At 41.7% G+C, this 17,251-nt stretch overlaps 1 protein-coding gene across 2 annotated transcripts in view; it reads right to left on the reverse strand.

Moving 5' to 3' along the window:
- The window catches only part of Thada (THADA armadillo repeat containing), a 295,912-nt gene that overhangs the window by 113,881 nt on the left and 164,780 nt on the right, over positions 1-17,251 (reverse strand). For both annotated transcript variants that reach the window (XM_052186487.1, XM_052186488.1), the window contains one exon: positions 16,732-16,900. In XM_052186487.1, the coding sequence (XP_052042447.1) occupies positions 16,732-16,900 (169 nt within the window). The remainder of the gene's footprint in view (positions 1-16,731; positions 16,901-17,251) is intronic.

A 17,251-nucleotide genomic window follows, 5' to 3' on the forward strand; every position in this document is an offset into this window, starting at 1 on the left:
TATTTTAGTGTTTTCAAGTCTCATTTTCTTTTTTTTTATATTCTTATTTTTATATATTTATTTTCTAAATTCTTTGTTTACATTCCAAATGATTTCCCCTTTCCCAGATCCCCCCCTCCCCATATGTCCCATAAACCTGCTTCTCTCCACCCATTCTCCAATCACCTCTCTCCTTTTTCTCTGTCCTGATACTCCCCTACAATGCTAGATCAAGTCTTTCCAGGATCAGGACCCTCTCCATACTTCTTCATGGGAGTCATTTGTTATGCTATTTGTGCCTTGGGTATTCAGAGCTTCTGGGCTAATTAATATTCACTTATCAGAGATTGTATTCCATGTGTATTCTTTTGTGATTGAGTTACCTCACTTAGGATGATATTTTCCAGATCAAACCATTTGCCTAAAAATTTTGTGAATTCATTGTTTCTAATTCCTGAGTAGTATTCCATTGTGTAAATATACCACATTTTCTGTATCCATTCCTCCTTTGAGGGACATCTGGGTTCTTTCCAACTTCTGGCTATTATAAATAAGGCTGCTATGAATATAATGGAGCATGTGTCTTTATTGCATGCCAGGGAATCCTTTGGGTATATGCCCAGGAGAAGTATAGCAGGGTCCTCCAGAAGCGTCATGTCCAGTTTTCTGAGGAACCGCCAGATTGATTTCCAAAGTGGTTGTACCATTTTACAACCCCACCAGCAGTGGAGGAGTGTTCCTCTTTCTCCACATCCTCACCAACACCTGCTGTCTCCTGAATTTTTGACCTTAGCCATTCTGAATGGTGTATGGTACAATCTCAGGGTTGTTTTGATTTGCATTTCCCTAATGACTAATGATGTTGAGCACTTCTTAAGGTGCCTCTCGGCCATCTGAATTTCTTCAGGTGAAAATTCTTTGTTTAGATCTGTACCCCATTTTTTAATAGGGTTATTTGGTTCCCTGGGGTCTAACTTCTTGAGTTCTTTGTATATATATATATTGGATATTAGCCCTCTATTGGATGTAGGGTTGGTGAAGATCTTTTCACAGTTTGTTGGTTGCTGTTTTGTCCTTTTAACAGTGCCCTTTGCCTTAAAGAAACTTTGTAATTTTATGAGGTCCCATTTGTCAGTTCTTGATCTTAGAGCATAAACTATTGGTGTTCTGTTCTGGAACTTTCCCCCTGTGCCCATGTCCTCAAGGGTTTTCCCCAGTTTCTTTTCTATTAGTTTCAGTGTGTCTGGTTTTATGTGGAGGTCCTTGATCCACTTGGAGTGAAGTTTAGTACATGGAGATAAGAAGAAATGCAGAGTTCATGTAGCCTGCTGAGCCACAGTCTGTCCCTAGGCCAGGAGTGGAATTTTCATGATTAGGAGTATTTAAGAGAGCTGTACCCTATCTTGCCCCACAGAATAATGGAGGGAACCACATGTACCATGGAGCAAAGGTTTTCAACAAAGAGCAGATGATCAGGTGGAGGGGCTAACACACAGGAGCAGTGTAACACAGAAGAGTGTCTTGACAGCCATGCACCTTATCAGGAATGAGCTTTACGTCCTCCGACCTTTCTCTAGGTCCCTGGGCTCACTTTATGGCCAGCCTCTAGGGCAGAGTTCTTTGTGGGTCACATATCAGATAGCCTGCATATCAGATATTTACATTACAATTCATAACAGCAGCAGAATTACAGTTATGAAGTAGAAAGGAAATAATTTTATGGTTGGGGGTCACCATCACATGAAGAATAGTATTAAAGGCTTGTAGCATTAGGAAGGCTGAGAACCACTGCTCTGAGGTGACTGCCTTACTTGGTATTCTCAACCACAGTGCTTTGAAAGAGTCAATCAATTCCTTAGTAACTCAAATAAACTGGGCATCCTAAATGAACTCCAGGTCTACAGAACAAGTAGACATACTTTGTAATCCCCAAATACTGCACCAACAAAAACAATGAGCTGTTACTGTTTGCCTATTGTGTCATCTTCTAAAAACAAGTAATAAATAATATTTTTATTGGATAGAAAACACCCCCAAATTTCTATCACATAATGGGCCCATATATTATGAGCTACTTGATAGGAATACCAGGAAATGACAGCCCCACAATTTAGACAGTGTGTTGCTTTGTTCTGATGGGTTTCTGAGATATACTCAGAATTATCTTGAGTAATGAAATGTCTCCCAACAATAACAATGGAAGGATTGGGAGGGGCTGGCAAGATGGAGATGAAAAATGACCTTGCAAAAGTACCAGATTATTCTATCTAGGCAGATCCTGTGTCTCCTTTCACTTTATGAACTTCAAATTCTCTCCTTGGAATGGTCAAAGAGTTCTTTGTGTGAGACAGTGTAACAGTGTTCTTTTCCAGATTCATTGAGTTTCTGATGAAGTCCGAGGGAAAGGATGTAATTCCAAACAAACCAGGTGTGCAGGGGGAACCTGCAGGAGGGATCCTGGCTCCTGTGAGGGCGGGGCTGACTAAAGGACCCTCTGTGCAGCACAAACTCACAAGTGGTACTCTCTCGTGCACATTCTCAGCAGACTAGGAAGAATCTTCACGTGGTCTACTATTACCTCAATAGACATTAATCTTCCTAAAACAGCTTTTTTTTTTTTTTTTAGCTCAAAGTCTCATATCATTTTTAGTGTTTCACATGCTGACAAAAACCTCCTTCCCATCTTAATCTTCTCAAGCCACTCCTGAAACCACCCACTGGGCAAGCACATGGTCCCCATGCAAATACTTTCTTTTTTTTTTTTCATTTTTTTTTATTCGATATAATTTATTTACATTTCAAATGATTTCCCTTTTCTAGCCCCCCCACTCCCCGAAAGTCCCGTAAGCCCCCTTCTCTTCCCCTGTCCTCCCACCCACCCTTTCCCACTTCCCCGTTCTGGTTTTGCAGAATACTGTTTCACTGAGTCTTTCCAGAACCAGGGGCCACTCCTCCTTTCTTCTTGTACCTCATTTGATGTGTGGATTATGTTTTGGGTAGTCCAGTTTTCTAGGTTAATATCCACTTATTTTTTTTTTCCTGTTTATTATTTTTTTTTATTTGATATAATTTATTTACATTTCAAATGATTTCCCCTTTTCTAGCCCCCCCCACTCCCCGAAAGTCCCGTAAGCCCCCTTCTCTTCCCCTGTCCTCCCTCCCACCCCTTCCCAGTTCCCCGTTCTGGTTTTGCCAAATACTGTTTCACTGAGTCTTTCCAGAACCAGGGACCACTCCTGCTTTCTTCTTGTATCTCATTTGATGTGTGGATTATGTTTTGGGTATTCCAGCTTTCTAGGTTAATAACCACTTATTAGTGAGTGCATACCATGATTCACCTTTTGAGTCTGGGTTACCTCACTTAGTATGATGTTCTCTAGCTCCATCCATTTGCCTAAGAATTTCATGAATTCATTGTTTCTAATGGCTGAATAGTACTCCATTGTGTAGATGTACCACATTTTTTGCATCCACTCTTCTGTTGAGGGATACCTGGGTTCTTTCCAGCATCTGGCAATTATAAATAGGGCTGCTATGAACATAGTAGAACATGTATCCTTATTACATGGTGGGGAGTCTTCTGGGTATATGCCCAGGAGTGGTATAGCAGGATCTTCTGGAAGTGAGGTGCCCAGTTTTCGGAGGAACCGCCAGACTGCTTTCCAGAGTGGTTGTACCAATTTGCAACCCCACCAGCAGTGGAGGAGTGTTCCTCTTTCTCCACATCCTCTCCAACACCTGCTGTCTCCTGAATTTTTAATCTTAGCCATTCTGACTGGTGTAAGGTGAAATCTCAGGGTTGTTTTGATTTGCATTTCCCTAATGACTGATGAAGTTGAGCATTTTTTAAGATGCTTCTCCGTCATCCTAAGTTCTTCAGGTGAGAATTCTTTGTTTAACTCTGTGCCCCATTTTTTAATAGGGTTGTTTGGTTTTCTGGAGTCTAACTTCTTGAGTTCTTTATATATATTGGATATTAGCCCTCTATCTGATGTAGGATTGGTGAAGATCTTTTCCCAATTTGTTGGTTGCCGATTTGTCCTCTTGATGGTGTCCTTTGCCTTACAGAAACTTTGTAATTTTATGAGGTCCCATTTGTCAATTCTTGCTCTTAGAGCATACGCTATTGGTGTTCTGTTCAGAAACTTTCTCCCTGTACCGATGTCCTCAAGGGTCTTCCCCAGTTTCTTTTCTATTAGCTTCAGAGTGTCTGGCTTTATGTGGAGGTCCTTGATCCATTTGGATTTGAGCTTAGTACTAGGAGACAAGGATGGATCAATTCGCATTCTTCTGCATGCTGACCTCCAGTTGAACCAGCACCATTTGTTGAAAAGGCTATCTTTTTTCCATTGGATGTTTTCAGCCTCTTTGTCGAGGATCAAGTGGCCATAGGTGTGTGGGTTCATTTCTGGATCTTCAATCCTGTTCCATTGATCCTCCTGCCTGTCACTGTACTAATACCATGCAGTTTTTAACACTATTGCTCTGTAGTATTGCTTGAGGTCAGGGATACTGATTCCCCCAGATTTTCTTTTGTTGCTGAGAATAGTTTTAGCTATCCTGGGTTTTTTGTTGTTCCAGATGAATTTGATAATTGCTCTTTCTAACTCTGTGAAGAATTGAGTTGGGATTTTGATGGGTATTGCATTGAATCTGTATAGTGCTTTAGGCAAAATGGCCATTTTAACTATATGTTTACAAAGCCCTCACTCCAACCCATCCCACCTCACCTCAGGTGGTAACTACCAGCATTCCTTTGCCATATAACATATGCTGCCACATAACTTCTGCTGTGTAGCTTGCAAAGTTGACAGCTTATTTTTCAGGGAAGATCACAGCTTTTTGAAGGTGGGGGCCATGTTATAAATAAACTTTTCTTTGTACTTTCCATGGTCCCTGGCACAATTGTTTATACTTAAAAACTACTCAGTAAAAATTCACTAAGTGAAAGCAGAGATATTCTCCACTTCACTCTCCATCTATCTCACAAGCCCAGGTACAGACAGCACATGAAAGACCTCACTGGAGGACAGAGGAAGTGATGCAACAGTTAGTTCTCTTTTCTGGACCCAAGACAGGCCTAACTTTCTGTGATCCTAGAGGGGATTCATTTTAGGAGCTTCTAAAATGGGGCATCCTTCCTAGTCTCGTTCATCCATGAAATCCACTTTGCTGGTCCTTCTCTATGGAAAAAATAGTCTCAGACACATCTGGCACACCTGCTTACAAATCTATGTGAGCAGTGCAATTTGAGGAGAAAAGACACTCACTTTCTAGCCTCGCACCACTCTCAAACATTGCCCTTCAACACTGTCCATTCTGACCCTTCTTCACTTACTCCATTTGCCTTCCTCTCCTGCTCACTCTGACTCCTCTATTCTGCCTGATCTTTTGGGCCAAAGCAATTAATAGCTTTCAAGAGAGTCCATAATTCACCTACTATATGGACTATAAGTTATAGTATTATGCTATTATTTATTATTTTATTTCCCCCACTACTTCCCTGCTATAAGAACATTAGCTCCATGAAAGCTGATCTTTTTGTTTTTGCTGGATTTTGAGACAGGGTGTCATGTGGCCCATGCTAGTGGTGAACTCACTGTGTAGCTAAGCTGACCCTGAACTGATCCTCCTTCTGTCTCTAGCATCCCTGTGCTAGACTCCAGGTTTAGTCAGTACTGGGATGGAAGCCCAGTGCTCTGAGCATGCTAGGAAATGACTGCTAATTCAGCTATAGCCGCATCCCTGGGAGTTAAGTCCCTAAGCAAGAACCCACCTCTCTTTTCTTTGATGTATCTTTGATTTAGAAGACCAAGCTGGCATTAATCAATAATGCTTGACTAACCCAACAATGCCAATTTCCCTAGTCGACCCTGAAATCCCCACTAGGTTTTTCTGAGATTCTTTTCCTCATCCACAGAAGTAGTATACCATAGTACAATATAACAATCACACACACACACACACACACACACACACACACACACACACACACACACACACATATACTGGAGTACAGTGTATATAGCATAGCATAGTACAGTCTAAGACATGAGCCTAGAACTAAACCCCTGATCTATTTGCCACCATTTATAGTTCGTATACCTTGAGGAATATCTCAGACTCTCTCAGTCTCATTTTTTCCTCAGCAGCAGGACAGGAATCTCACACACGTTCTGGAAGGACCTCTATAGGTACTCAGTAATTGGTAGCCCAGCCAACAGACATACCCTACTCAGCAACCAGGGAACATATGGGCCTACTCTCCACTTTTCACCATCCCTGGCCCCATTCTAACTCTGGGGGAACACGAAGTGACTATCCTGTAAGTTCAACATAGCCTTGGCTTGTATTCAGCCTTCCTTCAGAACACTGCAAAGCCACAGGAGGGCATGCTAGGGGACAGTGATCTTATATGGCATGATCAGGTTCATGTATGGAACCTGACAGCTGGGAACTATCTTCCAACACTTGGAGAAGGTTCTCTAAGTAATACACACCAAATTAAAGCTTTTGAATGTTTATAAGGAAAAGATTAATTTATCCCTGGAAATAGCATTTTAATTAAAAACGACTTTTGGGGGCTGATATCCAGAAAGCAATATACTGTCAAAGTACATTTTAACAAGGTCTAGGTCTTTCTTTAACTTTTAAAAAGAGCCCAGTGCCACCCAGTGCTTTTCGCATCAAGGCAACAGTAAATCACAGCTCTGCTGCACTGGGCTAGCCCAGGTGCCTCTCCTGCCAGCTTGGTGACTGCTTGCAGTCTCCAGCTCTCCAGGCTACACTCCTGCTCTGAAAAATGCAGGTCCAGCAGAGACGCTGACACATTAGTCACACCATGGGAGAAACTCCGTCACAGCCCTTCCCAGACTGGGGAGCGACTTTGTCACGGACACACTCTCCTCTCCCAGGGCCACAGGTCTGCAAGAGAGAAGAGCAAGCCTGACTACAGTCACAAGTAAGAGTGCCTTCGGTGACATCGGAGCCATTCTGCAAACAACCCCACTGACAAGTAATTCACGCAACTCTGCAACCACCATCACTCCAGGCTTTTGCTTTTCCATCGGAAACTGTAGTTTCTGAGCATAAAACAGCGGACACAGGTCACCAAATGGGGTCCATCGAGTACCCTGGACAACTTGAACATTTTATGTTTCACAATTTTATACTGTTGAGAAATATGGAAAGTATATTAAAATTCTTAAAGCAAAGACTGTCTACCATGGGTATGCTTTTAAAAATGGAAATAACTCTTAAATTATATTTAATTATAAGTATTCAGGCAACCATACAGTGCACGGCTGTCTGTCTCCAGGACTTCTATTTCCTTCTATTGCTCGGGTCCGGGAAAGCACTGAAGGATGCTGGTCTGACCCAGCCCCTCCAGCAGCTGCTGCCTTGCATACTTAGGCACACTGGCTCACCTTCACTTCTTTCCTTCTCAAGAGCGCGATTCAAGCTCCCCCTCTATCTTAGTCCTCAAGCTGTCCTTGCCAGCCTGCTACCACTCTGCTGCTCCTGTCGCTGTGCAATCCTGACTCAAGCAGAGACCACCTCATTTTGTCTTCTCTCCTGTCCGCAGCCATCTGGCTGGCTGTTTTTCACCTCAGCTCCACTCACCCCTCTGCCCCTTGCCCACAGAGCTTACTGAGCTTTGGACCTCAACTCCCCATGCCCCCCAACATTGGGAGGAAAGAGGTACAGGGGCAAACTACTCCTCTGACTCCAGCACAGCTAGAAGAAGGCAGGCACACTGTGTTTGCTGAATTAATCAGTCGTCTCTGCGTCCTTGCACCTTACCATTTCCTAGATCCAGAACTCCTGTGCAAGCTCAAGGCTGAGGATGGGAGGGGTGAGCACCCGTGGCTGAGCAGCCAGAGACACAGAACCTTGCTGCTCCAGTTAGAAGACTTACACAGGAAAACAAAGAGAAAGGGAAAGACGTGAATGGAGGGAGGAAAGGTCCGGTGTGTCTTTTCCACGTTCGTTCTCTGACCTTTGGTACCTACCCACACAATCTCTACCGCTGGTGGGTCTGTTTCCAAGGTTGACTAATTACAACACACTCAATTTAAGGATACCAACCAACCAGTAACAGAAAAAGACAGACTCTTGGCTTAATCTCCCTAGTCGTGACAAGCTGTAACTCTCGTCACCTACAGGGAGGAAGCACATTATAAAAAGAGAACATGGGCTTTAGAGTGAAGTACACCTCTCCCTTTGACTAGAGAGGGAATGGATGAATAAAGGGTTCCTGTCTTGCAACTTTGCAGGCTTGGTAGAGCATGAATAAAATCAAGAATTACCTTTACTTCCAAGGTAAACTAGGCTGACTCCCTAGGCCATTTGAAGCCATCTATGTATGGTTAGTATACTGCACTATACAAACAGGTGGCACCATCATTGATTGCCATGGACAGGAAAGACAAACCTCCATCTTTCTTTAAAACTCAGAATTCTCAAGGTGGAGAAATCAAGTCTCCAAATTGAGGAGAAAAATAAAAGAACTGAACAGAAAAAAAAGTTGATGTCAATTAATAGGGAAATATAGCTTGTGTTCTCACATCAAGGCACAGAGGTGCTAAAGTGATTGTTTAGACTGAAGATAAAACTTATTTAGACCATTCGGATAAACACACAAATGGTTTTCTCATTTTCCAACAAGCTCCATCTAACTGGTGTACTTTATGAAAGAACTTTCTTTCATCTATTATATTTTATATTATACCACTGGAAACTTGAGCAAAAGACATGGTGGATGAACAAACCCAAAATTCAAACTTTCCCCTCATATGCTGTACACTTCTTTATGAAATATCAAAATGTTAGTTAAATACAAAAGAATCAGAACAAAGCTTTCCTCAGGGGTTGCTGGCCAAACTTGGTAACAAGAAGAGAACTTTTTGAATGCCACTGCAACCTCTTAGGAGTGATAAGTGACTTAGTAATAACACTAAGTTCCTAACATGAAGAACTTTGACAATAAAAACAGTTCATTTTACTTCAGAGATGGGTGGTCCTGCCAGCGCTGCTCTCACATAAGGCAATTTCCACGGCTCTTCTGGCTTCACGGAGACGCCATGTGGTTGCCTTGGGCTCGTCAGACCCTGCTGCACTCTTACCTTCCCAGTGTGCACCACTTCTGTCCAGCTCAGCACTGCCATTCTGAGCCTCTGGTTTTGAATGATTAGGAATGGAACTCACAAATTCTAGTTATGCACACCCTATAATTTGAATCTTTCCTAGACCCCAAAACTCAGGGATCAGCACATTTTTGTCTTTAAGGTATACTGAAGAAATACTCTGGGGTTTGATATGTTTATGCAAACATCTTCAAAGAAGTCAATGTATAATTCGAGAAAATATTCTCTGAAAGAATTTGTTTTCTGATTACAAAATGATTTCCTGCTCTGGAAAAACTAACAGTTTTGTATTTACTTAGCTGGCTCTGAAGTTCCCATGGAGAGTATCACTCCTCTCAGGTCTTTAACATCTCTTTTCCAACTGCAAGTATTTGCTGGTTTCAAAGGTAGCTCTATGTAGAAGAATCTACCAGTGAAGGCTCCTCCCTGACTTAACCCTTTAGATACTCACCGACAGCACTGCAGACAGATCCCAGGACCCAAGCACCTTTGACTCCTTTTCCACCAGGTGAAGCACCCTTAGTAACTACAAGGTTCGTTTGACCACACAGTGGACACCCATCCCCCAGTAAGTCTTGCTTGTACTTTAGGTAGACTGGGGCAACAGCCAGGGCCTGCCATGGAGGGAGGAGGCATCTGACTGGAGAGGCCCAGCAGCACAAGTGGAAGAGAGGAAAGAACTCAGGCAGCAGCATGGCTGCAACAGTTCATGCTGTGGGCACTCTAACTCCCCACAGTATACACTTTCAAGACTTAGTTTTGCTATTTCCTTGTCACTAGTCTGTTTCCTTTGAAACAGCAGCAGAGTTGGGGCCAACAGCTCTAACTCGAGCTTTCTACTCAGATCTCTGAGTCTCTGTGACTCCCACCAGTGTATCTTGACCAGGGCCAGAAGGTACAAAATGTGGCAGTACCGCCCCATCAACCTGATCTTCAGAAAGTTGAAAATAGGTCTTTGACTCAGGTGTGGCTCTAACGAGCAAGTCAGTGTGCTGATAGAGGGTTGTGTTATTGGCTTTGATGAGTACATGAACCTCGTACTAAATGATATAGAAGTGTTTCCAACTAGAAATGGTCAAGCATGGGAGAAGTTGGGGAGGCAAGTATAGTGTTTTTAAAGGTGTTTCCTGCTAACACACTCTGAAATATTTATTAATATTTTTAGAAGCCCCTGTGTTGTTATCAGGCGACAATAAATGCTTTGAGATTGTTTTTGTTACAAGACAAGAAAGAAAGGAAGGAAGGAAGGAAGGAAGGAAGGAAAAAAGGAAAGAAGGAAGGAAAAAAGGAAGGAACGAAGGAAGGAAGAAAGAAACCTACCTTATTTGTCTAAACCAATGATGATCGTTGGGCCTTTATAGCCTATTTCCAAGGCTAAGGACAACCTGTGCTTCTCTTTAGCATAGGAATGAAGAGAGGACCCAAAGGCTCAAAATGCGTAAGGCTTTATAATAAGAACTACATGAGACTAGAGTTATGGTGCTGTGGGTCAAATACTTGCCATACAACATGAGGACCCAGTCTGAATACCCAGTCCAAAGGTAAAAATCCAGACGTACAACCCGGGGGAAGAAGCCCTGCAAGCTTGCAGGCCAGCACCTTGGTACACAAAGCAGAGAGCAGAGAGCCTCTCAGACAAGGAAGAAGGTCAGGACGACCTCTGGGGCTGCCCTCTGACGGCCACATAGGCACCTTGGAGTTCATCCCTGCCCTCACACATTTCTTCCCTCCTAACAAAAGCAATTACAAAAACCTGTAAACCACACACCACAGAGCAATGATCTGAGACCCCGGCATCACAGGTTCAAGCTACTTTAAAATGACACTAAGATGATAGTTTCCTTTCCTTTTCCTTTTCTTTTTTTTTCTTTTTTTTTTTTTTTTACATTTTTTTTTAAATTTTCTGAATTCTTTGTTTACATTCCAAAATGCTTTCCCCTTTCCCCTTTACCCCCTTCCCATAAGTCCCATAAGCCTTCTCTACACCCAGACTCCAATCACCTCCCTCCCTTTTCCCTGTCCTGGTACTCCCCTACAATGCTGGATCAGGCCTTCCCATGATCAGGACCCTCTCCTTCCTTCTTCATGGGAGTCATTTGTTATGCTACTTGTGTCTTGGGTATTCAGACCTTCTGGGCTAGTTAATATCCCACTTATCAGTGATTGCATTCCATGTATATTCTTTTGTGATTGGGTTACCTCACTTAGGATGATGTTTTCCAGTTCCAACCATTTGCCTACAAATTTCATGAAGTCATTGTTTTTAATTGCTGAGTAGTATTCCATTGTGTAAATATACCACATTTTGTGTATCCATTCCTCCATTGAGGGACATCTGGATTCTTTCCAGCTTCTGGCTATTATAAATAAGGCTGCTATGAACATAGTGGAGCGTGTGTCCTTATTACATGCCAGGGAATCCTCTGGGTATATGCCCAGGAGAGGTATAGCAGGGTCCTCTGGTAGTGTCACTTTCAGTTTTCTGAGGAACCTCCAGACTGATTTCCAGAGTGGTTGTACCTTCTTGCAATCCCACCAGCAGTGGAGGAGTGTTCCTCTTTCTCTACATCCTCACCAACACCTGTTGTCTCCTGAATTTTTAACCTTAGCCATTCTGACTGGTGTGAGGTGAAATCTTAGGGTTGTTTTGATTTGCATTTCCCTAATGGCTAATGATGATGAGCATTTCTTAAGGTGCCTCTCGGCCATCCGAATTTCTTCAGGTGAAAATTCTTTGTTTAGATCTGCATCCCATTTTTTAATAGGGTTATTTGGTTCTCTGGGGTCTAACTTCTTGAGTTCTTTGTATATATTGGATATTAGCCCTCTGTTAGATGTAGGGTTGGTGAAGATCTTTTCAGTTTGTTGGTTGCCATTTTGTCCTTTTAACAGTGTCCTTTGCCTTATAGAAACTTTGTAATTTTATGAGGTCCCATTTGTCAATTCTTGATCTTAGAGCATAAGCTATTGGTGTTCTGTTCACGAACTTTTCCCCTGTGCCCATGTCCTCAAGGGTTTTCCCCAATTTCTTTTCTATTAGTTTTAGCGTGTCTAGTTTTACGTGGAGGTCCTTGATCTGCTTGGAATTGAGCTTAGTACAAGGAGATAAGAATGGATCAATTCACATTCTTCTGCATGCTGACCTCCAGTTGAACAGCACCATTTGTTGAAAAGGCTATCTTTTTTCCACTGGATGTTTTCGGCTCCTTTGTCGAAGATCAAGTGACCATAGGTGTGTGGATTCATTTCTGGGTCTTCAATTCTATTCCACTGGTCCACTTGTCTGTTGCTGTGCCAGTACCATGCAGTTTTTAACACTACTGCTCTGTAGCATTGCTTGAGGTCTGGGATATTGATTCCCCCAGAAGCTCTCTTACTGTTGAGAATAGTTTTAGCTATCCTGGGTTTTTTGTTATTCCAGATGAATTTGAGAATTGCTTTTTCTAACTTTAAGAAGAACTGAATTGGGATTTTGATGGGGATTGCATTCAATCTGTAGATTGCTTTTGGCAAGATGGCCATTTTAACTATATTAATTCTGCCAATCCAAGAGCATGGCAGATTTTTCCACTTTCTGAGGTCTTCTTTGATTTCCTTCTTCAGAGACCTAAAGGTGTTCTCATACAGATCTTTCATATGTTTGGCTAGAGTCACACCAAGATACTTTATATTATTTGTGGCTATTGTAAAGGATGTCATTTCCCTAACTTCTTTCTCAGCCTGTTTAGCCTTTGAGTATAGGAAGGCTACTGATTTGCTTTAGTTGATTTTATAACCAGCCAGTTTGCTGAAGTTGTTTATCAGTTGTAGAAGTTCTTTGGTGGAGTTTTTTGGGTCACTTAAGTATACTATCATATCATCTGCAAATAGTGATAGTTTGAGTTCTTTCTTTCCAATTTGTATCCCTTTGATCTCCTTATGTTGTCTAATTGCTCTAGTGAGAACTTCAAGTACTATATTGAAAAGATATGGAGAGAGAGGACAGCCTTGTCTCGTCCCTGATTTTACTGGGATTGCTTCAAGTTTCTCTCCATTTAGTTGATGTTGGCTACTGGTCTGCTGCATATTGCTTTAACTATGTTTAGGTATGGGCCTTGAATTCCTGTTCTTTCCAAGAGTTTCAGCATGAAAGGATGCTGAATTTTGTCAAATGCTTTTTCAGCATCTAATGAAATGATCATGTGGTTTTTTTCTTTGAGTTTGTTTATGTAGTGGATTGCATTGATGGATTTCCTTATATTGAACAATCCCTGCATCCCTGGGATGAAGCCTACTTGATCATGGTGGATGATCGTTTTGATGTGTTCTTGGATTCAGTTGGCAAGAATTTTATTTAGTATTTTTGCATCGATATTCATAAGGGAAATTGACCTGAAGTTCTCTTTTTTTTTGTCAGATCTTTGTGTGGTTTTGGTATCAGCGTAATTGTGGCTTCGTAGAACGAGTTGGGTAATGTTCCTTCTGTTTCTATTTTGTGGAATAGTTTGAAGAGTATTGGTGTTAGGTCTTCTTTGAAGGTCTGACAGAATTATGCACTAAAGCCATCTGGTCCCGTGCTTTTTTTTTTTTAATTGGGAGACTTTTTATGACCCCTTTTATCTCTTTAGGGTTTATGGGACTGTTTAGATGCTCTATTTGATCCTGGTTTTATTTTGGTGTTTGATATCTGTCCAGAAAACTATCCATTTCCTCCAGATTCTCCAGTTGTGTTGAGCATAGGCTTTTGTAGTAGGATCTGATGATTTTTTTTAATTTCTCCCATTTCTGTTGTCATATCTCCCTTTTCATTTCTAATTTTGTTAATCTGGATACTGTCTCTGTTTGATGATTTCCTGTCTTCTGCTCCTCCTGGGTGAATTAGCTTCTCCTTGTTCCAGGGCTTTCAGGTGTGTCGTTAAGCTGCTAGTGTATGCTCTCTCCATTTTCTTTTTGGAGGCACTCAGGGCTATGAGTTTTCCTCTTAGTACTGCTTTCATTGTGTCCCATAGATTTGGGTATGTTGTTTCTTCATTTTCATTAAATTCTAAAAAGTCTTTGATTTCTTTCTATATTTCTTCCTTGACCAAGGTATCATTGGGTATTGTTCAGTTTCCATGTGTATGTGGGCTTTCTGTTGTTTGTGTTGCTATTGAAGACCACTTTTACTCCATAGTGATCTGATAGGAGGCATGGGATTATTTCGATCTTCTTATATTTGTTGAGGTCTGTCTTGTGACCAATTATATGATCGATATTGGAGAAGGTCCCATGAGGTGCTGAGAAAAAGGCATATTCTTTTGCTTTAGGATGAAATGTTCTATATATATCTGTTAACTCTAATTGGTCCAAAGCTTCAATTAGTTTCACTGTGTCCCTCTTTAGTTTCTGTTTTCTTGATCGGTCCATTGAGGAGAGTGGGGTGTTGAAGTCACCCACAATTATTGTGTTAGGTGCAATGTGTGCTTTGAGCTTTAGTAAAGTTTCTTTTATGAATGAGGGTGCTTTTGCATTTGGAGCATAGATGTTCAGGATTGAGAATTCTTCTTGTTGTATTTTTCCTTTGACCAGCAAGAAGTGTCCCTCAGTGTCTCTTCTGATGACTTTAGGTTGAAAGTCAATTTTATCTGATATTAGAGTGGCTACTCTGGCTTGTTTCCTGAGACATTTGCTTGTAAAATTCCAGCCTTTTACTCTAAGATAGTGTCTGTCTTTGACACTGAGGTGTGTTTCCTGAAGTCCAAGAGGATCAAGGACCTCCACATAAAACCAGATACACTGAAACTAACAGAAAAGATACTGGTGAAGTGCTTCGAGCACATGGGCCCAGGGGAAAGTTCCTGAACAGAACACCAATAGCTTACTTTTCCTTTATTATGTGTAGGTGAGCTTACTGGGTCTACAAGGATTGTGGGGATGTCTTCCCCAGTGATAAAGAAGTATGTGCTTTGGGTTCTTATGTCTTGATATTATCTCATTTTTACTGCCTAAGTAAATACTGAAAGGTAAAACCTGTTTGAGACCCTCATGAATTTCAAGTGTGTAAAGTGCTGAGAACCACTGAGGTGGAGTTTCAGTCTGACCCAGAAGTTACTGTTCCCAGGCATGTCGCCTTCCCCTCCACCTTACTCTGTGATGTTCTTTCTGTCTAAGAGACTCCTTTCCTATGCTTGATTAACTACTTTCCGTCTCTGTTCAACTGCTACCTGCTCTGTGGTGCTTGCCCTGATTTCTCCACCTCAAACTGGATGGCCCTGGCATGTGTCACTCATCACCTAGCATGCAACTTTCTGTTCTTGAGGTTGTCCAGACCAGGAATGACTTAGTTCATGTTGTGTCATGACTATGACACAACAATATATAGTAGGCATTCAGTACATCTTTACTGACTATATAAAAGCCACATCACAAAGACAAAACCACAGATCTACCTCACATTTCACCTATGGGCACGTTTGCATCCTAGGTTAGGGTGCATATCTATGCAGAACCAGGCAGTCCACCTCTGGAATTGCACAGTGTGAACCATTTCACACAGACCTTGTGTCACTAGAGACTTCAGGTTTATAGTATGTGTGGGATATCAAGGCCAACTCATTCTGCATTTAATCTAGCAGTGTGACATGAAGTCTAAATCAGTCCCTATCCATCCAAGGTGAGCATCCACCACAGTCTTGTGATCGGCAGATTTTACCAACATTACCCAGTACCAGGCTAGGGTTTGACTTTTTTGTTTTAATAGCCAGAAATCTTGAATTTATTTTCTTTCATTTTCTTTTCTTTTTGATTGGCTACTTTCTTTATTTACATTTCAAATGTTTTCCCCTTTCCAGTCTCCCCTTCAGAAACCCTCTATCCTATGTTGGACATCAGTGGGAGGAGAGGCCCTTGGGCCTGAGGTTGTTCGATGCCCCAGTGTAGGGGAATGCCAGGGCAGGAAGACGGGAGTGGATGGGTGGGGGAGCAGGTTAGGGTTTTTAATAGGACAATTCCAATTAGTTCTCATTCATTTTTTGTACTTCAGTAAAAAGAACAATAAAATTCTGTATTTACTTAGAACAAAAGCCAGCAAGATGGCTTGGTTTTCCAAGTGTTGATAAAACACTATGACCAAGGCAATGACGAGAAGAGTTTGTGAGCTAATGGCTCCAGAGAGTTAAGAGTCCTTGATGGCAAAATGAGGCATCAGAAGGCAGGAGCAGGAAGTTGCTAAGTTTATATCTGGAACCCCAAGTGGGAAGCAGAGAGGGTAAACTGGAAATGGGATGAGTCAACCTTCCCAAACAGTGCTACCAACTGAGGACCAGGCATTCTAATACCCAAGACTCTGGGTGACATTTCTCATTCAAACTGTCACAATGTTGAGTAAGGAATGGCCAGAATGTTCTATAGGAATACTTGATGAAAAAAAGCATGTTGCAGAATTTAATGCACAGGATAATCTGCCAAATCAGTATATACTGGGTCATACTTGAGGTGCATGAAGTAGAGGTCATTAAGAAGTAGAAATAAATAAGTTATACAGATAAAAGTCTATGTAAGTATCAAGTCTTCACTTGCTAAGAATATATAAGAACCAAAGTCTATCTTGTGGCGTTCTATGGAAACCACACACAGTTGCTGTACTTACTTGCAGAAGTGTCCCATGAATATGGTTTTGTCGGAAACACTGGTCAGTGCTGTTGGGGAGTGAGTTCAGCAGAGCATGGAGGGTACTTGGTATCTGGTCTATCATAATGAAGGGAACCAATGCACGAGCTGCCATTTCACGGGAGCGGTAAATAGGTGAGTGACCACACCTGGGTAGAAATAAACATAATATCATTCAATGCTTGTTTGCACATCTGCATCTTTGTTATGTTTATTTACAGGATCAATACCTCATTTGAAATGATTGTTCATATATTTTCTTTATTCAATGATGGTTTTCTTTGTATTTGTATAAGTTTCATAGTTCACATTGCTTTTGCTAAAAATAACACTAGCATATATAATTCTATCACAGGGAAAAAAAAGATAACAGGTGATAGCAAAAATGGCTTGCTCCGCTGGGCAGTGGTGGCACAAGTCTTTAATCCCAGCACTTGGGAGGCAGAGGCAGGGGGATTTTTGAGTTCGAGGCCAGCCTGGTCTACAGGGTGAGTTCCCGG

This window comes from Apodemus sylvaticus, chromosome 6, assembly GCF_947179515.1.
Source record: "Apodemus sylvaticus chromosome 6, mApoSyl1.1, whole genome shotgun sequence".
Taxonomy (NCBI): domain Eukaryota; kingdom Metazoa; phylum Chordata; class Mammalia; order Rodentia; family Muridae; genus Apodemus; species Apodemus sylvaticus.